This window comes from Protobothrops mucrosquamatus, unplaced genomic scaffold, assembly GCF_001527695.2.
Source record: "Protobothrops mucrosquamatus isolate PMUCROS unplaced genomic scaffold, P.Mucros_1.0 scaffold342, whole genome shotgun sequence".
NCBI lineage: Eukaryota > Metazoa > Chordata > Lepidosauria > Squamata > Viperidae > Protobothrops > Protobothrops mucrosquamatus.
Window position 1 is genome coordinate 185,714 of NW_015386679.1, and position 21,659 is coordinate 207,372.

At 48.4% G+C, this 21,659-nt stretch overlaps 3 protein-coding genes across 4 annotated transcripts in view; all 3 read right to left on the minus strand.

Moving 5' to 3' along the window:
- Positions 1–1,047: 1,047 nt before the first annotated feature.
- MAPKAPK5 (MAPK activated protein kinase 5) lies at positions 1,048–7,586 on the minus strand. Of its 2 annotated transcripts, none has more exons than XM_015815404.2 (12): positions 7,548–7,586; positions 6,077–6,174; positions 5,500–5,608; positions 4,454–4,543; positions 3,987–4,082; positions 3,804–3,884; positions 3,503–3,690; positions 3,093–3,213; positions 2,603–2,733; positions 2,279–2,382; positions 1,348–1,452; positions 1,048–1,167 (listed from the first exon to the last, which is right to left on the minus strand). In XM_015815404.2, the coding sequence occupies exons 2-12, from the start codon at positions 6,160–6,162 to the stop codon at positions 1,073–1,075; spliced, it is 1,206 nt and encodes a 401-aa protein (XP_015670890.1). In that variant the 5' UTR covers positions 6,163–6,174; positions 7,548–7,586; the 3' UTR covers positions 1,048–1,072. The 2 variants fall into 2 exon arrangements, with proteins under 2 accessions (XP_015670890.1, XP_015670889.1); XM_015815403.2 differs by having other exon boundaries at positions 2,273–2,382.
- Positions 7,587–10,141: 2,555 nt separating this feature from the next.
- Positions 10,142–17,906, minus strand: ALDH2 (aldehyde dehydrogenase 2 family member). Its single transcript, XM_015815402.1, has 13 exons — positions 17,772–17,906; positions 16,774–16,878; positions 15,609–15,749; positions 15,416–15,495; positions 14,554–14,665; positions 13,865–13,993; positions 13,579–13,692; positions 13,028–13,130; positions 12,365–12,549; positions 11,808–11,972; positions 11,480–11,637; positions 11,051–11,165; positions 10,142–10,538 (listed from the first exon to the last, which is right to left on the minus strand). Exons 1-13 carry the CDS (start codon positions 17,904–17,906, stop codon positions 10,506–10,508), a joined length of 1,575 nt encoding a protein of 524 aa, XP_015670888.1. The 3' UTR covers positions 10,142–10,505.
- A 735-nt stretch (positions 17,907–18,641) lies between these two features.
- ACAD10 (acyl-CoA dehydrogenase family member 10) overlaps positions 18,642–21,659 on the minus strand; it is an 8,814-nt gene continuing 5,796 nt past the window's right edge. Inside the window, exons 13-20 of the mRNA XM_029284036.1 lie at positions 21,457–21,597; positions 21,015–21,152; positions 20,794–20,884; positions 20,326–20,484; positions 19,940–20,112; positions 19,633–19,776; positions 19,333–19,410; positions 18,642–19,215 (exon numbers count right to left, since the gene is read on the minus strand). Coding sequence (XP_029139869.1) covers positions 19,081–19,215; positions 19,333–19,410; positions 19,633–19,776; positions 19,940–20,112; positions 20,326–20,484; positions 20,794–20,884; positions 21,015–21,152; positions 21,457–21,597 — 1,059 coding nt within the window. The 3' untranslated portion in view covers positions 18,642–19,080. The remainder of the gene's footprint in view (positions 19,216–19,332; positions 19,411–19,632; positions 19,777–19,939; positions 20,113–20,325; positions 20,485–20,793; positions 20,885–21,014; positions 21,153–21,456; positions 21,598–21,659) is intronic.

A 21,659-nucleotide genomic window follows, 5' to 3' on the forward strand; every position in this document is an offset into this window, starting at 1 on the left:
AAACCAAACCTAAAGCCAGACACTTTGCAGGCCTCCCCATCAAATGGTTCTCAGTAAAAACTGCAGGGATGCAACCAGCAGCCGTAATGTGCAAAGTCCACAAGACAGCATTTGAGGGATGAGCCCAGAGAACAGAAACAGAAGCCGGGCAAGGAAGGATAAAAAAAGAACCACATTACCCCAGAGATAGCAAACCACAGAATTGTGGTGGCCAATGAGAAGCCCACGTAGAACCTTGGATTGGCATTTCAGCGGCCCCAGGACACGGAATGGTGCCAAAGTAGTTCTGTAGGGCTGCCCCCCAGGCTTCAAAAGAAAATCGGTTGTCAGAACACTAGAAACAGGCTGAACTGGTGAAAAGCCACAAGCAACCATTTCTGTCTTCCTTCACTTCGCGGTACAAAGCAATAGGAAAAGGCAACCCTGGGTTCAAGAAAAAGAGTCTCAAGATCCAGAAACACAGGGCTATTTTGTAGTAATCACAACTTTTTATAGGGCCGCCTTGAATCAGCAGGCAGCCAAGTAGCCCATACGCCTCTGGCTGGTTTCTTCAAGTAATTTATTGAGATGAAGGCCGAGAGAGAGACCCCAGAACTGAGCTGGTACACCCCCCTACGACAGGCAGCTGGAGAGATTGCCTCAATCTGGATATTCAGGTGAACACAGTTAACCATTTGCCCCATTTAAAACCATGAATGAAGGGGTACGTAAAAATCATGTAATATATAATATATATATATATATATATATATATAATTTTGAGGAACTGAGTTTCTTAAAAAAATATTACAGTACCAATGATTCTCATTATCTACATCTATACAGCATTTCTCAAGCTGTGTGGAAATTTAATGAAATAATTATGACTTATTAATTTACATAAAAATACTTTTTACAGTTTACAGCAGCCTTGCCCAGCCGGGTGCTTTCCACCGTTATCATCCCAAACCAGAACATCTGGGAAGGCGCCCGGTTGGGCAAGGCTGCGTTAACAGATAATTCACAAAATGGTCTTTAAAAAAACAAAAACGGGCGAGAGTGTGTGTGACTGGATAAGAACAAGCAGCTCCAGCTACTGCAACTCGTGAGAAGCCGTCTGCTCTTCAATAACTTGCTTCACTATTTCTGCCAGTTTTAGCCGGTCCACTTTGTCTGTGAACCCTCTGCCTAAAAACAGAAACCGTTGTAAGTGGAGGGCTACATGTAACAATCACAACCAGAGGGGAAACTAGGTTTCCTAAAAAAAAACAAAAACCCTCTTAATTGCTGTCAGTTTTCATAAGCGCCCTTTTCAGGGTAAGGGGAGATGAGAGACTTAATCCACCTGAACAGACTTGTGATACTCACCATTCCAGCTAAAAGTCTGCAGGGTGTCTCTGAGTAATTTACATTCCCGGTTATACTTCCAAGCTTCCTGCATAACTTCATTCAGTTTCTCATCTTCGTTTTCTCCTGGTCCAGAACAGGAAAAAAGGAAAAACCTCTCCTGAGCATTCTAAGACTTTTTATTGTCAACCTGGAGTTATTTCGTAATAATTAAAAGTTGAATTTTAGTTTCTGGGATCAGCTGTCAAAATCAATGCTGAAGGAAGGTTGAAGATAGAAAGACAAAGTATTTAGACTTATGCAATTGTTTTCCTACCACTTTTTCCAATATTCTGAGATACTGTGGAGAGCAGGAAGACAAAGTGAACAACAGAAACTGGTCAGAAGAGGGCAGAATAAGAGACTGAACAGAAACCATGCCGTAAATGTGTTGGAAAAGGAAGAATCCATGACTTAAAAAAGTCCCATCCAATCAAGAAAAAGAGTTGGTTGTTTTCAACGGGGGCTACTATCCTCTCTCTGAGGGCTCTGCTTGGTTCCTATAATACTGTGTTTCCATATCTAGACAAATGTTTTTCCTCTCAGGCAACTTAAAATTCTTCAGACCAAAGAACTGGGCACTAAAGGTCAAACTGGGCATTAAAAAAAGACTTTGCTGTTACTCAGGTTGCTTGCAAGATATCATCTCATACCTTTCCTGGACCCCTGGGAACCACCTCAAAATCTAGCAGGAACAAAAAGCAGCAGTTCATTATTTTAAGTAAAGAACAGAGTAGGGGATCTTGGTCTGTTAATCAAGAGGAAGAGTAGGAGTTTTGATTTCCAGATCCCTCCGGCTCTTTTGCTGGAGAAAAGGCGAAAAGGACGGCCAGTGCAGCATCCCCCACCCCCACCCACCCACCCACCCACCCTGCCCCTAGAAACATCTCGTCTTAGAATCTGCCACCTTTACCAGCCTGTGGCAGGATGCACTGAGCAATCACATCCCGTAGCTTCTCCAGAGCAACGTTGCTGTTCTCAGGATCATGGATGTACACGTTTTCCTTTGGTTTTGTTCTGCAAGGACAGAGAGAAACGTCAATGGGGCTACAGCAACTAACACAGCAGGTTCAGGGACAACCTCCCCCCAGCTAGTCTTCTGAATAGCATTAGCCTGTGCTAAAAGAGAAGCAGGGAGGGGTCGGGGCGTGTCCCGGCCAGGCTAAATATTTTCTCCACCCACCATTATTTTTCGTTCTTCCCAGCCGCCACCAGGAGAAGCTCCTCAAACACTCACCCCAGCAGTTTCCTCTTGCGCAGGATCGGGTTGTTGACTGAATGCAGGGGCTTCAGGCTGACTTTGAGATCCTGTATTCTCATGTTTGCCAGTTGCTCTGCGTGGGCCTGCTGGATGCCGGCAACCATGGCCTGTTACAATGGGAGAGGAGTAGTTAATAACTGAGGTCTTCAACCTGTGATGCAGGAGGAGGGATGGGCCTGGGCACAAGACATGGACCACCTCAGGGGCCAAGAACATCTTGAGAAGGGAAGAGCCCCAAAGAAAAACCAGCTTGAGAGCATCAGCAGGAAAGCCAGAGGATGGGAGTAACATTTCCAAAGTCTCTGACTGCAACGGTTCCCACTCCCGAGGCTCTACTTAAAAAAGCACCACGGGAGGTTTGAGGAGGGAGGACCTCTAGACCACCCCCAGGAAGGGAAGCTCGACTAGACGATCAGCTCCCCTGCATACTAAACAAACCATACTAAACAAGCCATTTCACAAGAACCTTGTCCATCATTAGTTGGGCAGAAGGCAGAATGTTATCGAGCGCCTCGGTCGAGTTGAGCCATGGGTGATCCAGAACGCCTTCTGTCGTCAGTCTCTCCTCTGGCTTCACCTTCAGCAGCCTGAGTGTTTTTAAGAAACAAACCCATCACTCCGTTGACCCTTTAAGGCAGGCAGGTCCAACCTTGGCCTCTTTAAGACCTGTGGACTTCAACTCCCAGAATTCCCCAATCAGCCAAGCAGATCTTAAAGTGGCCACGGTTGGGCACCCCTGCTTTAGGCTTCCACTTGGTGGACAGCAGCTGGACCCTCCTAAAACCAGCCAATGGAGGCCGAAAGCCCTGCTAGCCATTGGCCCAGCTGCTTGCAGAAGAAGATAGAGCGAAGAGGCAAAGGATCCCAAGGACCTACTTGCGCACAATGTCTTTTGCCATTTCTGAGATCTGGCTCCACTCTTCCTCCGGGAACTCAAAGCTCCCCGTCATGATCTTTTTCCTCATGTCCTTCGGAATCGTCCGACTGTGATGCTTCGAGTAGAAGGGTGGGTACCCACACAGCATCACGTAAATGATGACCCCCAGGGACCATAAGTCACAGCTCTGATCGGAAGGGGGAAAAAAGAATATTGACGCCATTTCCCACTCAGGAGAAAAATCCACTCTGCGTAACCAAGGCGGAGTCAGCCAAGCATGTCGGGGTGCCAGAGATCTACCTTGTTATAAGTGTATGGGGTTGGTGAGGTAGGGATAATACCACACTTTTCTTTCTGGTGCCGTCTTTGTGCCTCCAGAACCTGTTGGGCGAAGAGGAAACAGCCGGCAATCTTAGACCTAACTGCACAGGGGCTCCTGAGCCATGAAAAGACGCCGGCCAGCCCCAGGAAGAAGGCCCTCACCTGAGGTGCTACGTAATAAGGAGTGAACTGTGGTGTCATCAGGTCACCTTGGTCGATCTTGGCAAACCCAAAGTCACAGAGCTTCACGGGAGCATCCTAGAGCAAGCGACAAGCTGCTTAGGTGAAATGTGTCAGCGTCAGAACACGGAGCACACACCCTCCTCTCAGAAATATCTCTGGGGCTGCTGAAGGAAGGGAAAGAGATACCAGAGCAAGAGAATCAAGACAGGAGGAGGCCAGGGGGATGAAGGGCACAGGACTGGAGAGCTGGGGAAGGAGAGGATCCTGGCCTGAAGCAGCAGCAGGGAAAGAGCCTCCAATGGGCTGGAGGGAAGAATGCCAGCCTCTCCCGCAGGCCAACGGCTGGGAGAAAACCAGAGAGGAAAGGAGACTGTGATGCTAGCACTGATCAAATAGTGAAAAGACAAAAACAACCCAGCATCCAGGCCAATCAACATCCACCTTACCAAAGAATTATCTTTGAAAAGAAGATTTTCAGGTTTCAGGTCTCGATGGGCAATGTTTAAAGAATGACAGTGCTGCAAAGCCAAAGCGATCTGGAAAAAAAAATAAAAAAAGCACAAGGGATCAGAAGACGGTCACAGAACCTCTCTCTCTCGAGGCGTTGATGGGCCCCTCTGGGCCGGCTGCTTCTGCGTGGTCTGGCTCATCCCAAATCCAATCCACGGTGAGCCTCCTCGGGATATTGTCTTCCTTTCTGGCTCTGCAATAGTTCTTGTGGAGGTGTGTTATTTCGTTGCGCAGGAGCAGGTAGGAAGTGAGCTTAAACTGTACAAAGCTCAGCTTAAGTCACCGTGAGGAAAAGGGCCCTTTTTCTCTCGGCAACTTTCAGCTGGGATTTTAAGCAGGTGAGTTTTAGCAATCCTGGAGTGGGGAGGAAACCCATTAAAACAGTTGGCTTGCACAAGGAGGGAACTGGTTGTGCTTGACAGCTCCTCGCCTTGGGCTAAACCAACCACCCAGAGCCACATGATCATCAGAAGAGCTGAACGGTGACTCCTATAACTATGGAATGTGCCCGGATGCAGCTTGAGGGCAGGAAAGACAGGCACGTAGAGAACCGAACACGAAGCAACAGACACCCCACCATCTCAGCTAATGCCCATCTCTTTTTCATTCTCGAGAGCAAAGAAGCTGCACACCTGAACAAATGTGGACGAACCGTAACACGGTTTTCCTGAGCAATTCAATCAATACCTCCTGAGCCAGCATAGCAGCACCCTCCAGTTTCCCCCGCCCACTTTTATATTAAAAAGAAAAAAAGATGATGCTCCTCAGCTGTCAAAACCTGGGAAACGAATGTTGAGATCATAACAAATCTGATAATCTTTTGAGAGGGCCAAACATTACTTTTTTATTTTAAAGCGTGCCTCTTCCCAATCCATCTCCTGGAATTTATTTATTTATTTTTTTGTTTTACGGTTCTTTTCTCCCATATTGTTTGCTTATACAAGGGCAGAATAGGGAGGCCTGTGGGAGGGTTCAGACTTGCCTGCTTTGTTACTTCACTTGCTTGTTTCTCAGTAAAGTGCCGATGTTGGCTGATTCTGTGAAACAGCTCACCCCCTTCCATCATCTCCATTACAATTAGCAGTCGAGACCTGGATAAAAAAAATAGCAAGATGTTAAGAAAAACCTCTGCCCCGGAGCCCTATTCTTGCAATTAAATAGACCAGGGAAAGTGTTCTGCACAAGCTGAACTGCTCAGGACAGCTTAAAGAAAAAGCAACACAATGGATTCGCAATTTAAAACTAAGGGCCACAAATATGTCACTGAAACGATACCATTTTCAAAAAAAGAAAGCCACCATTCTCCCCCTCCTAGGAAAAACAGTGGCTTGTTGAACTCTCTGTGGTCAAGCCTGCAGCCAAAGCCAAAACCACAGTCCAACCCCATATTTATTTCTGTGTCTTCTTCTCATTTTTCCTTCCAGGCATTCTGCAGTAACCTTTTTTGTGCAACAGCTTTTTGAGGCGAAGAGATGTCTTACATGTAAAACAGAAATCCTATTTTGTGATGAAGTGCAAAAAGAATGCCGTGGCACCAGAAGGAACCTGCACCATCTTACCTTGGACTGGACTCATGGGGGAACTGTACACTGTTCGCGTAGACTTCAATAATCTGGACAATGTTGGGGTGTGCCGCACACATCATGTGAAGTCGGACCTGGTGTAAAATGGAAGAAAACCCACTGAATCCCCATGGCCTTTGGTCTCAGCTCTCAAAATACTCCTGTCTCTTACTCCAACGTGACAGAAATCAAAAGCATTTCTAGATAGCTATTCATAAGAAGCAAAGGACAACAGAATTAAGGTCAATTTGGGAATTTTTTTTCCAGAACTAACTGCCTGGAAGAGATACCATTTCAGATATGTGGCAACCAAGAGCGCTTTCTGAGCCAGAAAGGAATTCAATCTTCCCAGATGCTCATGTGGTTGAACTCTAACTGGCTTCTAACACCGTGAGACCTGAGATCTTGTCTTTTTAAATTGGGTTGTAAAGCAAAACCCGGAGTTTAAAACTCACAGCCTGGGCAAAAGTTCAGGCAAGAAACAAGTTGCAATGGGAGAAGAAATTCAGAGGAAGAGGGCTTGGCTGCAGGGGAAAGCACAGAGAGATTTAAGTTAAGCAAAAGGTCAACATCAAGCACCACCCCCAGGAAAGTGGAGTGGAGTTGATTGAGTGCTTTGGGCACAAAACTAACCGGTTTGCCAGAGGCCTCTCCTGTTTCCTTTGGACAAGTCAGATTCAGCAGAACTGGAAAAGGCCAGATTTTTCCAGCTCTACTACACTGAAGGCTAACAAGGCAAAATGGGATTTTCTAATAATGCAAAATTGACCCATCAAGAGCTACTCTGGATGGCATTATCAAAACAAGCCCCAAACCCATCCATATGCCAGCAGCAGCTGACAAATGTAACAGGAGCAGATCCGACTTCCTGATTCGGTTCTTACGTTCACTCTGTCCCATCCTGTGTGGAATCTCGCTGACATTAAGGGGATTCTCAGGAGGCTTCTGGCATTGACTGAAAGCGCCTGCCCTGGACTGGAAGATGAGTAGGCACAAGCAAAGCCATTCTTGCCAGGAAATCAATATTTTTACCCAAGCAAGATCACAAGTCGCTTGGTGTTATACCAATATCTTCAATAAATAAATAAATGAAAACCAAGCTAACAGCGTCTTTCTGGGCTCAATTTTACAGTGAGGCTTTCCTAAGCAAATTCTTCCAAAGATGCTCCTGCATGTACTTAGGCTTGTTTATCTTTTCCAACTTAGTTTAATAGCTACGTGCAATGCCAGGATTCATTACAAGGCATTGTGCTATCAGGTTTTTGTCAGACATTCACCGAGGCTTCTTTTGTGCTTTGCAACAATATTTCAGTATTTGGAATATTGTGTTTCATTGGTTTAAAATGGTCAACCACTTTGTCTAGTTCAGGGGTGTCCAACCTTGCACCTGTGGACTTCCAACTCCCAGAATTCCCGAGCCAGCCAAAGTTCCAAAACTTTTCCATAAATAGAGTACTCATTTATGTACCTCATTTCTCGCTTTTGGGCGATCAAGAAGGATTTTCAGTGCAAACCGTTCTTGAGACGATTTTTTGATGCAGACTCTGTACGGGCAGGAGTAAAAACTTGATTAGTGGGAGTCTGTGGAAGACTTTGACATATGACTGCATTTATTGCCTGATAACAAACATCAAGGGAAGTGTGTCCCAATCCAACCTTTGATTTTTATTCACAGCTTAATTCAAGAATCCGATATTTCAAGCTCTCGCCCGAGTTTAAACCCAAACCAATATATAAAGGTTTTTATACCTTACTGGGCCGCTGATTCCAGCTCCCAGCTTCTGAGTCCAGTTAATGTGGTAGTCTTCCAAAATAGAAGTTTCCTGTTTGTTTTTCAAAGGAAAGGAAATGAAGTGAAAGGCTGATGGTCCCAGATACGAAGTCCCACCTGTAGTAGTTAACAATCCCTTTAAAACAGAGAGGCTGGCAGCAATATGGAGTTCTGCGGATCACAGTCTGGGCTCCTGGATTACAAAGCTCATCATCCTCAGCTCCAGGGGGTCATACATTCAGACAATAGCAACCTCCCAAATCATTTGATCCCTCAGCTGGTCTTACAGGAATTGGGGTCTCGGTGCCAGCTGAGGATGAGAGGAACTGTAGTCCAAGACAAGGGCACTACCTGGGCTGATGGGAGCTGTACTTCAACTATCCTAGAGGTCACCAACCAGGGCCAGGACCATTCCTTGAACTGGGGATGATGGTAGCGGTAGTCCAACTCAAGAGAGGCAAGGCTGGGGATGATGAGGGGTGCAATTCACCCCCTCCAGCGGCCACCAGCCCCAGGGTTTGGGATGTCCTCTCAGGCGAGGCAGCCAGAGAACCCCGGGGGGACTCTGCACGTGCTCAGAGGGCCCCTCGCCTACCTTGATCATCCTCTCCGCGTCGGGCTCCTCCGACATCCTCCTCCTCCGCCGCCGCCGCCGCCTCAGGCCCGGCTCGGGGGGCTCGGGGGGCGCGCAGGGGGGGCTAGGCGGGGGGCCGCCCCTCCAAGTCGGAGTCGTCGGCGTCGTTGTCCCCGCTGCCTCCACTACCGTCGCCGCTGCCGCTGCCGCCTCCCCCTTCGCCGCCGCCGCCGCCACCGCCACCGCCACCACCGCCTCCGCCGGGCTGCCGCCTCATCCCCGCCCAGCAGCCGAGGAAGGGGAGCGGGACGGCGGGGAAGCGGAGGCCCGGGAGCCCTCTTGTCGCGGCCGGGAAGAGAGAGGCCGCGGGCGGCGGGAGGAACGGACCGCAGCCGCCTCAGCCCGGCCGCCGGGGCTCGACTGACGCGGGGCAGCCGCCAGCCATGGCCACCGCTTCGCCCCCGCTGCGGGCAGCCCCGCCTGATTCGGGAAGGGCGGCCGCCGCGCTCCCCGCAGCCGCAGCCTGCCCGGATCCTCTAGTCTCCGCGCGGCCTTGACGGGCAATCCGCGCGGGGTCGATCCCGATGGGAGCTTCGCCGCTGCTGAGGCTCTCGGGGAAGAAAGGAGTCAGGCGGCTGTCCAGGGCAGCCCCGTGCCTACACGCGACGCCCTGCCTCGGAGGCCCCTCCCTCTTTTCTTCTCTTTCTCCAGTTAAGGCTCCCTCGGGGCCCCCGGGGCTTTCTTCGCCGGAGCCGCGCCTCCTGATGACGTCACGAACGGGGTTATCTGAGGGAAGGAGACAGCCCTTGGCTCGTCCGAGGGAAGGGCGGGGCTTTCACGGGGCAGGGAAACCCTCGCTCCGTTCTGGACACGCCCCTTCGCTGTCGTGGTTGGAGGGGGCGGATCTCCTTTCTCCACCTCTCGTGAGACTCCGGGCTGGATATCTCGCGAGATCTCGAGCGTGGCAGGACGAAGGGGAGCTGCTGTGAGGTTGGTCGCCATTTTGGGGAAAGGCCATTTGACTGACAGGGGAACCTTTAATTTCAGGTGGAATATTTTTCAGGTAGGATTAATTAATATCCTTCCTCCAATAACCAGCAAAGCCGCCAAATATCGCCGAGAAGTGTGTCAAAAGCAGGGCCCTACTTTCCCCTCGGAGTTTGGCTCTCTTCGGAACATCTGGAACGTTTATAGTTCTGTTCATCTTTTCTCTTTTCTATAATTGCACATCTTTTTAAACCCCGTGCCAGTTTCTGAGGGGAGTGAGTGAGAGTCGTAACTGTCTGGCCCTTAAGACTTTGCTGCTTGGCTATATTAAGACTCCCTACTCGTGTGCATTTTTGTATTTTTTTAAATAGCATGTATCGAGGAAGCAAACGATTAAAACTTGATTTAGATAGATAAGGGCATAGGGCAGCTTTTCCTAACCTTGTGGAGCTTAAGAGGGGTGGACATCGCACTCCCAGAATCCTTAGCAGGCTGGGGGATTCTGGGAGCCGAAATCCAGACAATTTAAAAAAGCGACAAGGTCGGGAAACATTGGCAAAAAGAGCCTTCCTGCGAGTTTTATTTGTCACAAAAGATGGGGTGCTTAGGGATCCACATTCACCCCCCGAGTCTTCCCCAAATCCTGGTTCTTGGCCCCACCTCGCCGTCCAAAGGGAAGCAAATGTATTTATTCCGAAAGCGGCTCTGGATGGATGCAATACAAAGACACGTTAAGCATAAAATCTTGTATGTATTAGAAAAAGTACAAAAAGAACATATGAAGAGGTGCCTCACGACATTCGGATACTCAAAAGTAGCCTGCTTGATTTTCTATTCAGGTTACTTTGCAGTGAAGAATATCCAATTTTCCTTGCTCTTAATTGTTACAAATGTTTGATCTTGGGGGGAGGAAAAGAACCAAGGACAGTTTAAGCAGAGAAATAAAGTCTTAATCATTGGTTACATGTACATTCTGCGAGGTGCTTATAAAGAAGCCAGATTTTCTTTCTTAATGCAGAATTCTTCAGTTCCTGATTTAAGTTTTTCTACCAAGTGTGGGGTGACGTATATGGACGGTTCCACGGATTTCTTCTTCAAGAATTCTTTTGTGGGACTTTGATGGTGACCTAGCAGGAAGATAGAGTGAAAAACATGAAATCTCATCTAGAAGTAGTCCTCTACTTACAACAGTTCATTTAGTGACCGCTCAAAGTTACAACAGCATGGAAAAATCTGACATGACCGTTTTTCACAGTTAAGGACCACGGGGAGCTGCAGCATCCCTATGGTCGTGTGATCAAAATTCCAACACTTGGCAACTGACTCATATTTATGACAGTTGCAGTGTCTCAAGGTCACGTGATCTGGGGAAGCCAGATTCATTTAACAACTGTTTTATTAACAATAATAATGGCAAGGAAGGTCGTAAAATGGGGCAAAATTCACTTAACTATCTTATTTGTAGCAAATTTTGGGCTCAATTGCCGTCATAAGTCAAGGACTGCCCTGTGTTTATCAACCACTGTCTGTCCCAACCTCCTATTATAGAGGCAAATAAGCTGTACAAGCTTGTATTTGAGCTAACCTGATCTGAAGATGTGAACTATAGTTGAAAGGAACAAGTAATGACAATACATACTGTTTTTATTTCCATGTATGAGTTCAGGCCATATTCTCCCCCCTCACGCCCTTGGCCAGATTCTTTGAACCCTCCAAATGGAGCCTGTGCCCCAAACACATTGTAGCAATTAATCCTGCAAAATAAACGTTGCATTAGAAATGTTTTTGATTACATTTCCTCTGTTATACAAAGATTTAGCAAATTAACATTAGCACTGTACATTTAAAAGTTGCATTGAATGCATACAAGGACAATCGAGGGCAAGTACTCATTTGTGATGTGTGAAATCTTGAATATAAGCTTCCAGTTTTCATTAATTTGAAACTGGGTGGGGAAAGGGTGACCAAAATATATTTTTTTATATACTTCTAATGGGTTGGGGACTGCAGCATGGACAGCAAGTGCCCCGCCGGTTTTTCCTTCCGAGTTTCATTCTTAAGGGCTTACCAAACAGTTCCAGCTCGCAAACCCTGAGAAATGTAGTTGGCTTTATCGATATCTTTTGTGAAAACAGCGGCTGCCAGCCCGTATTTGGTTTCGTTTGCCCTCTGGATGACTTCCTCAATGGTTTTGAATTTGAAGATCTGCATAACAGGCCCAAAAATCTGTAAAAGAAAAACCTCTGCAAGATTAAAATGTATTTGCGTCATAGGATTGTCTCCAATATTACTACTGCCTAACCTCACGTATAAGAGTACATATTTAAGAAAGTGGGGTCCATTCGGCAACCTGGTTATATAATGTGAATGGGCTATGCGTATATGATCCTCCTCACCTCTTCTCTGGCTATTTTCATATTGTCCTGCACATCTCCAAAGATAGTTGGCTGGATAAAGTAGCCCTTATCTGCTGCGGGGCTCCCACCACAAAGTAATTTTGCTCCCTCCTTTTTTCCACTGTCAATGTATCCAAGGATCTTCTTATATTGTGTTTCATCCACCTAAAGTAAGAACAAAAAGCCAGCGCATCAGTTCAGTCAAGATGCTGTTGCCATAAAGGAGCAAATCTGCTTGTATGAACAAAAATTCACCAAGCATTTAATGCTGAAGTTTGCAACAATGACACTTTTTAAACCAGTTGTCCTTTATTTCTATCTGAGTTTTTACTTTATTTTTTAACCACAAGTACATCTGCAATTTACTGATTAGATTTTAAGAAAGGTTAGCATTTTAAGTTAACGAAAAGATTATGTTTTGTACAATGTACAGTGACTGCGATGTTTTTTTCCCTATCTAGAACAATTGCCTCTGTTTTTCTAATTTGAGATACTATTTTAAAGGAGCTCCCCAAAGAGTGGATGGTGGCAGACTGGAACTGGGGTTTTTTCCCCACCTGAGGCCCCTGTTCAGTTTGGAAGTCAAATGGGTTTCCAACTACTCTGGATTTGGCTCTCTCCACACTCCTTTCCACAAACTCGTGATATATATCTTCTTGGACAAAGGTCCGAGATCCAGCACAACAGCACTGGCCTTGATTGAAGAACAGCGCAGAATGAGATTGTTCAACAGCCCAGTCCACTAGAGAAGGAAAAAGAAAGAAAACATCCAGATGAGGCAATTTGAAACAAAACAAAAAAACCTCCATGTGATCTCTTTAATTACTGCAGTGAGATTCACCAATTACCATAATCAGTGAATTTAATCAGGAAATTAGATACTAATTTTAATTCTTGTCTTAGCGGATCAGTGTGGCTAGCCTTTTTATCTGGACTGGTTTAAATTCCAACGTGTTACAACTCCTGTTTTCCTCACCAGTCCAACATAGCCAGGATTAAGAAAAGTTGATCAAGGCTAAAAAGGAGACCAATCTGAAATGCCTCTGCCCTTTCTAAACTGGGCAAACGGATTGGAATATTGTCGTCTTCATTTATGGGGTACATGAAATACATTTCAGTGAAGGTCTTATCCAAATCACTAGCTGACTGTGAAGCTGCCAACCCCCCTTCCAGATGCAACTCAACCCGCTGTCTGTCCCCCAAGAAGAAGAATGTCTTACTTTCAGCATCAGACATGATAATATTTGGGCTCTTCCCACCAAGCTCCAGAGTCACTCTCTTCATATTACTGTCTGCTGCAGCCTTCTGGATCAGGTGCCCAACCTGTACAGTTAAGAAACAGACATTTCTTATCGGTCAAGATAACAAGCTATATTTGAGGAAAAGACCAGCAAGGGAATCAGCTTTTTTTGTGTGTTTTCAAATGCAACAAGACATCACTCTACCCTTTTTAAGACTGACATCTAATGCTTGGTTAGGAGAATCGAGATAATTCCTGAAACCTGAAATTCCAGCCTGTGATTTTGTTCCCAGGGCAATTTCTAAAATATTAGAAGCAGTGAAAGACCTAAGCTGAAGGTGACTCTATTGGACCAAGGTAGATCAAACATTCCTGTACTTAAATTTTGAGGCCATCACTGACACCTTGATTTGGGCAACCAAGAACCCACTTTGAGAATCACCGCAAAATCTTAGTATTCAGATTTATCATATTAATTTCAGTCCCAAAGGCCGAAGAAGGACGAGAGGCTCTAAATATTTAGTTCCTCACCGAGGTGGAACCAGTGAATGCAACTTTATCCACTTCCATGTGAGAAGATATAGCAGCCCCAGCCGTAGGGCCATAACCAGGAATAATGTTCACCACGCCTGGTGGGAATCCAGCCTGTTAAGACACAAGAGAAGAACATTTCCTAAGTGGACAGATCAAGATTTACTGATAGGTCACCTGGCCAAATACAAAATGTGGAGGCCTCAGTGACAGCTAGAAATCTGCCCCCCCCCAATCCAAGTGGGGCAAGCAGGTGAGCGCAGGAGCCCCTGGATGGCTCTCTCACCTCTTTGATCAGGCTGGCAACGTACAAGCCAGTCAAGGGAGTCTGTTCGGCCAGTTTCATCACCACCACGTTCCCTGTGGCCAGAGCGGGACCGAGCTTCCACGACTGCATCAGCAACGGGAAGTTCCACTGCAAGCAAAAGAAATGCGCAGATACTCAAAGATCTTAAGTCTGGTACATTCGTTGTTAACGTTGTGTTGGATTGCAGAATTCATTTCTGACAGAACTGGGCTTCCCTTCTCTTCCCCTCCCTGGAAATCAGAAGGTCTGTAAGACTATAATCCCAAAAGGAACGCAGCTATCAATTGGCAATCAAATAATAGCACGGGCCAGTGGAAATACTTCAGTGTAAAGTAGGCATCTGTTAAGTAGAGTTCTAGAGAAAATCTAGAGCATTTGTCTCTAATTGAGAGTTGTCTTTGTGGGTTAAATGCCTCCATCCTCAAATATAGCATATCTTGTTTCAGGCTGATGGCGATCACAGTTGGGAAGCCAACATATTTGGGAGAAATATTAGGAAAAGAAACATTAGCCCAGGATTCTTTTTTAAATCTGGGTTACCTAAACAAGGCTTGTATAGGTCAGAGAAGAGGACGATACTAACAACACATCTTTTTTACTTCTATTCCATCCAATGATGACGTTTCTACCACCATAACACAGAGGACTAGTGGATCAGCTTGACTTACCGGAATGATCTGTCCACAAACGCCCACAGGCTCATGTCTTGTGTAAGTGAAAAAATCTCCATCCAGGGGAATGGTTTTCCCGTGCAACTTGTCAGCCCAGCCTGCATAATACCTGTAGCAAAGGCATTAAACATTATAGGTGTCCCTGGAATCACAAGAGTTCCAATACAAATTTGCGGAAATTGTTGATGAAAATTTACTCCTGGCATTATTTTGAAACAGGATTGGAAGCGAGGATACAAGGCAGTTGTGACTTTGCTTGATTTGCAACTGGAGTTTATAAATTTGGTACTTATCACCCAACCCATTTCAATTCTAATTCACAGGACAACATAAATATGTAAAAGAGCAGTTTGCAGAAGGATCATTGCAAAGGTGTTATTATGCAAGCAAATATTCTAAAAGTGTTACAAATGCAAATATTATTTGATACATAGCTACTATGTACTATGTATAGCCTATGCCATCCAATTCTTGCTCATTGTTTCTTTATGCTGAGTTTTTGAAGAGGAAAGAAAACAGCTGCCTCTACCAAGTTCAGGAAAGCCTTCAAGTTTTATTTTAATCCTTTCAGATACTCTTTTCCAAATAGGCTAAGGGAATTGTGCACAGGGCTGAACAACTCAGGTGATTAGTTTCCCGGTTCTAGTTCTGCAGGAAAGAAAAATTCCTTCCAGGTTTAATTGAGTGAAAAAACATCTTGCATTATTAACTGCTGGAAAATAACAACAGAATGTTTGCATTTCATAAAATGACAATTCCTGCCCAAAACAAAAACCCCAACCTGCAACAGTTGCAACTGCAAAAGATCCATCCTAAGTTGTGCTTGGCAACAGTTGAGAATCTATTTATTAATTCTTACCGGAATTTCTTGATAACCATGTCTAAGTCTACCAGGTAGGAGATTGCGTATGGCTTGCCATTGTCCAACGTTTCCAAAGCCTAGGAAGAAATATGAAGCCAGGTTCTGATAGATCCAGATTCTGCAGGAGGATTCTGAGAAGAGAGCAGAGCTTGCCCAAAAAGACTCCTCTCCCCAACCGCCCCATACATACGGCCAAATAGGTCCGGTCTCTTTCAATCAGGTCAGCCAGTCGGTTCAGCAGCCTGCCCCTCTGAGAGGCGTCCATCCTTCTCCAAGGAGACCCAAACTTGAAGGCCTCTTTGGCTGCCTTGACTGCCTTGTCCACATCGGCCTGGAAAGAACCCAGGGAGGCTAGCGTCAGCGGAGAAACATGGCAGCCAGGACGGCTGCACTGCGAGCAGGTCAGAGGGTCAAAAAAGACACCAAAGCTGCAGACCAAACCCAGAATGGTCTAAAATGGGGGTCTCCAACCTTGGCCACTTTTAAGACTTATGGACCTCAACTCCCAATGCTGGCTGAGGAATTCCACAGGTCTTAAAGTGGCCAAGGTTGGGGACCCCTGGTCTAATCAAACAAACCCTGCCCCAAAACGTCTGATCATGGAACGGAAGAGATGCTTTAATCTGGGCCACGTTTTGCTGATGGCTTGTCTGCATTTGCAACACTACTCTATACGGCCAGTACTGAATACACAGATCCACATTACAGCTGGCTGGTGGAGTACAGAAAGTTAAATATCAACCTGCTTACTTTTTTCCCTACACATTTCTTCTAAGAATGCCCTTTCCACCGTTTCATATTTCTAATCTCCACTAGCGAATTATTCCTCGCCCCCCCCTCAGATCCTGCAGCGAATTACTTCTGATGTTCTGTGCAATTTCTGCTGTGTCATTCCTGTTGGCTACTGAAGTATTGCTGCTTCAGCTTCCCCTATCGTAGCTTACGAAACAATAAAACCAGGCCTGTTTGGCTGCCAAACTGTAGCCTTGTAAAGCCTGCTGCTTGGCTGGATTGAGGAATGTTTACATGCTTTGGGCTGCCTGCCTTAAGGCAAACTGGGGATGGATTGCTCCACAGCCTTTGGCAAGAGCCAATTGCCAGGCACGTTTTATGTCGCAACACCTCCTCAGACACAGCCTGGACACTTTCTTAAAAACTAAGTAGCCTTTTTCGAGAAAACTAAAAATGATTTAGAAATTTATTGTCGTGTGATTCTCACCGCAGCTTAATAGGTTGTGCCTGTCAAGATAGCAAAGAATTTAAGCAGAGGAAGATGTGATTTAACTGCCTACTTAAGTTTTGAAAACTAAAACCTGCAGACGGCACCGCGTTCTCTCGCGAAGGAATTGTACTACCTTGTCGCCCTCCGCAACCTGGCAGATGACCTCCCCTGTGGATGGGTTGACGGTGGGGAAGGTTTTCTTGCTGACCGCATCCTGCCACTCGTTGTTGATGAAAATCTGCAATTCAGAACAAAGACCTGTCAGCCTTTGAGAGCCTGCCCAGAGGAATCGGCAATCCTCTACTTTCAGTTATTGTTTGTGGAACAACGGGCAATACTTTGCTTTGACAATCAATAAACGCAAGATTATTGCGCAAAACCTGCACACCCAGTGGATGCAGCACACCTGTGAATTCATGATCTCCAGGAAGCCATAAAAACTGGCTGCTGCTTGCAGTGATTTAAAAACCGAGAAATATTTTGCATAGTGAACCTAGATCCTACAGTTCCCGGGCGAGATGCTGGACTCTCTCCCAGTTCCCCCCAAAGGGCAAATTTAGGGAAGATTAACCCAGCAATCGAGAGATCCACCAATAGCACCGGGAGGCCTCTGTTAGGAATCAGGGCGACAAGGGACGGAGGAAGGCAAAGTCGGAGGAGAGACCCAACTGTGTAGAGCCAATTAGAATTTAACGGTAACCACACAAGTCGTTGCACAACCCAGAGAGCGAATTGTGGCCTTTGCCACAGCGACTTTGCGCTGGTCCGGCCCGCGTTTTGCAACAGGCTAACACGGGGCGTCATGCTGGTTAAGAACCGTCGGGTAACGTCTGCATCGGTTCGGCTCGCCTCTGCTGGGCGAGACCCCCGCGATGAGGAAGCTGCGGGTCCAGGCAAGGGCCCGCGGGAGAAGGCGGACCCCTCCCCGGCCCATCTTCCCGGGAGCACCCCGGGGCGAGCCCCTTCCCGGGCCGCCGCGCCCCCTCCTGCCCCCCGATGGCCAGGGGGCGTGGGGGGGGAGGAGGAGGAGGAGAGCCGGGGGGGGGTCTGGCAAGCGGGGCCTTCTGCACATGCTGGCGCCTGGCGGGTCCCCCTGCGGGAAGGCGGGCGGGGTCCCCGGCGCCCCCTCACCTTGGTGTAGGCGATCTCCGGCTGCGGGTTGGGCGCGGGCAGGGCGGCGGTGGCCAGGGGCCGGCAGGCCAGGCGGAGCAGCGCCCCGGGGCGCAGTCGGGCAGGGCTCCGCGGGGCCAGGGCCAGGCGCAGCATTCTCTCGGGCGGAGGGAGGGAGGGAGGGAGGCCCTCCGCCGCTGCCTTTTCACCCCTTTTTTGGCCGGGGAGGGGCCCGGTTCAGGCCCGGCCCCCCGCCTCCCGCCAGCCAATAGCAGCCGGGCCAGGCGGGCCAAGGGCCTCTCGCCCGACCCGCCCCCCCTCCGGGTTGCTGTTCTGCTCCGTTCACACGTTACGCCGAGAAGAGGCGCTTGCCCGTGAATTCCGCCCTCTCCCGAGAGCTGCCGCCTTCTGGGGTTCCCTTCCGTGCCAGGCCTGAAAGGGAAGAGTGGGGGGCTTAAGCCCCATCCCCGGCCCTCCATTGCACTCCTCTTTCTCTGGGGCTTCGTGGCTTAATTAATCCCCAATCAAAGGAGGATTTCTTTGCCTTTTTCCACTCCAGTTTCCTTCGAGGAAAGCATCTGAATATACACGCAGAGGAGGAAACCCAAAATCTGCTTCCCCCAAATAAAACATGTAGGCTTCTCTTCGTTTCAGATTCTTGGAGGACTAGGGTTTTGAATCCAGCATTTGGATTAACAACTGCAGTGCGTGTCTAGCTCCAGTGTGAACTAACTAGGCAACATGTCAAAGAGACCTTGAAGTAGCTTTTAGTTCTTCTCTGCATAGAACAAGAAAAATCTGTTTCCCAGTCATGAGTGGCTGTCCCTCCCTTTGCCCCCTTTATCAGTTTCCAGATAAAACAAAGCAAGCTTGCGACAAAGAAAAGCAAACAGTACATTTATTGCTGATTTTTCTAATGCTACATTCTGTAGAACCTTTCACAGTGGTTTTTTCCCCCATGATTTCACCCCCTGCATTATCAAAAATATCAAATCACCCCCAAATCGCAGTCCTCACATGAATGGACTACGAAGGCATCTCTCTGTAAGAAACCATCGGAAGATTGTCCCCATCTTCTCTCTCCTCACCATCTTCCCAAAGAGAAGCCAAAACCAGCCAAGGGCCTGAGATCAACCAAGCACTTCCTGGTGCTCAAAATCTGGAGTAGCAGCCAGCAGAATCAAGAAACAGTCAAGGGGAGCAATTACATAATTCTTCCATGCTCTTCTAGAGTATAAACTCCAGAAGCCAATAAGCCTTGCTGGAAAACGTGGCCTCTGCTCCTTAAAAACGTGGCCTGCACGTCCCCTCAGACTCCACTCAGCCCCGGTTAGCCTTTCAGTTCCATTTTCGCAATGGCCGCCTTGTGGACTTCATCAGGGCCGTCAGCCAAGCGCAGGACCCGTGCCCAAGCAAAGGCCTGGGCCAGGGGCAGGTCGCTGCAGAGGCCTGCTGCGCCAAAGGCCTGTGGGAAAGGGAGAAAGCCAAGAGAAAGCGTTAAAAGTATTTGCAAGTATTTGCAGGGTGGGTGAAATCCCCCAGAGGGAATCCCTAAATCAGGGGTGGCCAACCTGGCTCTTACCTGGATAGCCCGGTCAATGACCCGGAGCGCCATCCTCGGAGCCACGACTTTGATCAAGGCAATCTCCAGAGCGGCTTCCTAGATGCATGGAGACAGAACAACGCAGTGGCAAGAAGCCCCTTCTGGAGGCTTTCCACATGCGCCAGGAGAACGCATCCCACTGGCCACCGTGCCTTTCAGCAGAACCCCCTCCCCTTCCCAGTGCATGAACAGCAGCACCTTCACTTGAGGGGAGGGAGGAGCCGAAAGGAGAGCTTGGGGTTCACGGCGTTCCCATCTGGGGAAGTCTCCCCTGCTCACCTTATTTCCCACAGTGTCCATGAGATGGGCCGCCTTGAGGACAAGGAGCCGGGCCTGCTCGATCTCAAGGCGGGACTCGGCCAGATCCGCCCTGATGGTGCCCTGCTCCACTAGCGGCTTGCCAAAGGCCACGCGGGTGGTCACCTGCCAATCAAGGCATCAGGAGGAAGGGGTTGCCCCAAATAAGTGACTCCACAAAGCTTTTTATCCCCTTCCCAAGAATATTCCCGCTGAATAAGAGCGAGCAAACAGGCAGAGGGAATAGCTGGTCCAAGGGATGCCAAGCTGCCTTTGTAGAGCTGCTCACCCGCTCCTTCATGAGGGCTAGCGCTCTTTCTGCCAGGCCGACCAGCCTCATGCAGTGGTGGATCCTTCCAGGGCCCAGCCGCCCCTGGGCAATTTCGAACCCACGGCCAGGACCGAGCAGGAGGTTCTCTTGGGGAACGCAGACATTTTCAAAGGTCATCTGCCCGTGCCCAGCTGGAAAGGAGACGGCTGTGAGAAAGGTCCATTTTATACCCAGGCTGCTAGAGGACACAATCACAAAACTCAGAGCCTCCCCGGGAGGTTTTGTCTGAACTGACCGCAGAGGGGTTAAGGGCTAACGGAAACCCATCCCACAAAATCACTGGACAGCTCAGAGACTCGGAGTGAAGCCTCCCCGGCTAAACCAGAGAGGACCCTCGGCTTCACCTGGGGCGTCTTCCAAGCCGAACACGCTGAGCGGCCGGGTGACGGTGAGGCCAGGGGAGTCCATGGGAACCAGCAGCATTGACTGTTGCTTGTGCTTCTGGGCTTCAGGGTTGGTCTTGCCCATAAAGATGCAGAGCTGGCAACGAGGGTCCAGGGAACCTGGCGGAAGGAGAGGCTTTCTAGGCTGGGAAAAGATACTCCTGAATCCACCTCTCTTGTCTTCTCCGCTGTTGAACAGTGAAAGCTTACTGGTGATTGAACAGGCTGTTGATTTGGACCAGGACCAAATGTGCACAAAGCTTTGATCCCCAGGGAAGATCCTCCCCTTTGCTTTCTGCAGGCTCCAGGGGATCCTCTGTGACTGCCCATCACAGACACAAGGAAGCTCTCCTTTTTTATTTATTCTGCACTTCGTAGCGTTGAAACTCTGGAAAGAATACCGAAACCCAGGGGCGCATCAGAACATACCTGAAATCCACCATTTGTGCCCGTTCAGAACGTAGGTGTCTTGTTCTTTGGTGACCGAAGCCTCAATGTTGGTGGCATCGGAGGAAGCAACCTAAGAAAAGACAGACTTCCTTGGAGAGGGAAGTACGCCAGCCCCTCCGTGTCTGTCCTGGACCAGACCAGAGATTCCTCCTCATATCCAGCGAGGAAGAAAACATCGGGGGAGGGAGATGGACACTGACCTGGGGTTCGGTCATAGCAAAGCAGGAGCGGATCTTGCCTTCCAGCAAAGGCAGCAGCCAGCGTTCCTTCTGGGCATCTGTGCCGTAGCGTACCAACACTTCCATGTTGCCAGTGTCTGGGGCAGAGCAATTGAAGACCTGGAGAAGGCAACCATGATTATCTGAGGTGGGGTGGTCAAAGAGAGTGTGAACCATTCCCTGGAAGTGGGAAGACAGGCTATGTAATGCTTCAGTGGGAGCAGAGACGGCCCTTAACCGTTTTCAGGAAGGAAGATGACCGAGAGGGGGATGGAGAGGGACAGAGCAGCAGCAGACCAAGCGTGGCTGCACCAGGGAGGCCGGCAGTGCTTTGGGGTCTGATCTGTGGCTTTTGGGGTCTGGAGGGATGGAGGAGGCACAAGGAGGACGTGGCCTTCTGCCCGAGCTTGTCCCCATCGGGTACCTCAGGGGCATAGACTGAAGTCCCCATCAGTTCACATAAGTGGGCAAATTCCACATTGGTCAAGCCTGCCCCGTATTTCGCCTCTGGATCTCTCTCCAAGGGCAAGAAAAGATTCCAGAGCCCCTCGGATTTCGCCTTCTCCTGCAGGATGAGAAGAAAGAGAGAAGGAAGAAAGGCGATTAGCCTGGGGGGGATTCTGGGGG

What these genes read in the sequence shown, in the direction of transcription:
- MAPKAPK5 (XM_015815403.2), bottom strand. Translation starts at nt 6,162, where the DNA reads ATGATGTGTGCGGCACACCCCAACATTGTCCAGATTATTGAAGTCTAC. An exon ending in CTTATTACGTAGCACCTCAG is followed by an intron (nt 3,885 to 3,986) that starts GTGAGGGCCTTC and finishes TTCGCCCAACAG; the next exon opens with GTTCTGGAGGCACAAAGACG. An exon ending in GCAAAAGACATTGTGCGCAA is followed by an intron (nt 3,214 to 3,502) that starts GTAGGTCCTTGG and finishes AAAAACACTCAG; the next exon opens with GCTGCTGAAGGTGAAGCCAG.
- ALDH2 (XM_015815402.1), bottom strand. Translation starts at nt 17,906, where the DNA reads ATGCTGCGCCTGGCCCTGGCCCCGCGGAGCCCTGCCCGACTGCGCCCC. An exon ending in CGGAGATCGCCTACACCAAG is followed by an intron (nt 16,879 to 17,771) that starts GTGAGGGGGCGC and finishes TCTGAATTGCAG; the next exon opens with ATTTTCATCAACAACGAGTG. An exon ending in ATGGTTATCAAGAAATTCCG is followed by an intron (nt 14,666 to 15,415) that starts GTAAGAATTAAT and finishes CCTTTGCTACAG; the next exon opens with GTATTATGCAGGCTGGGCTG.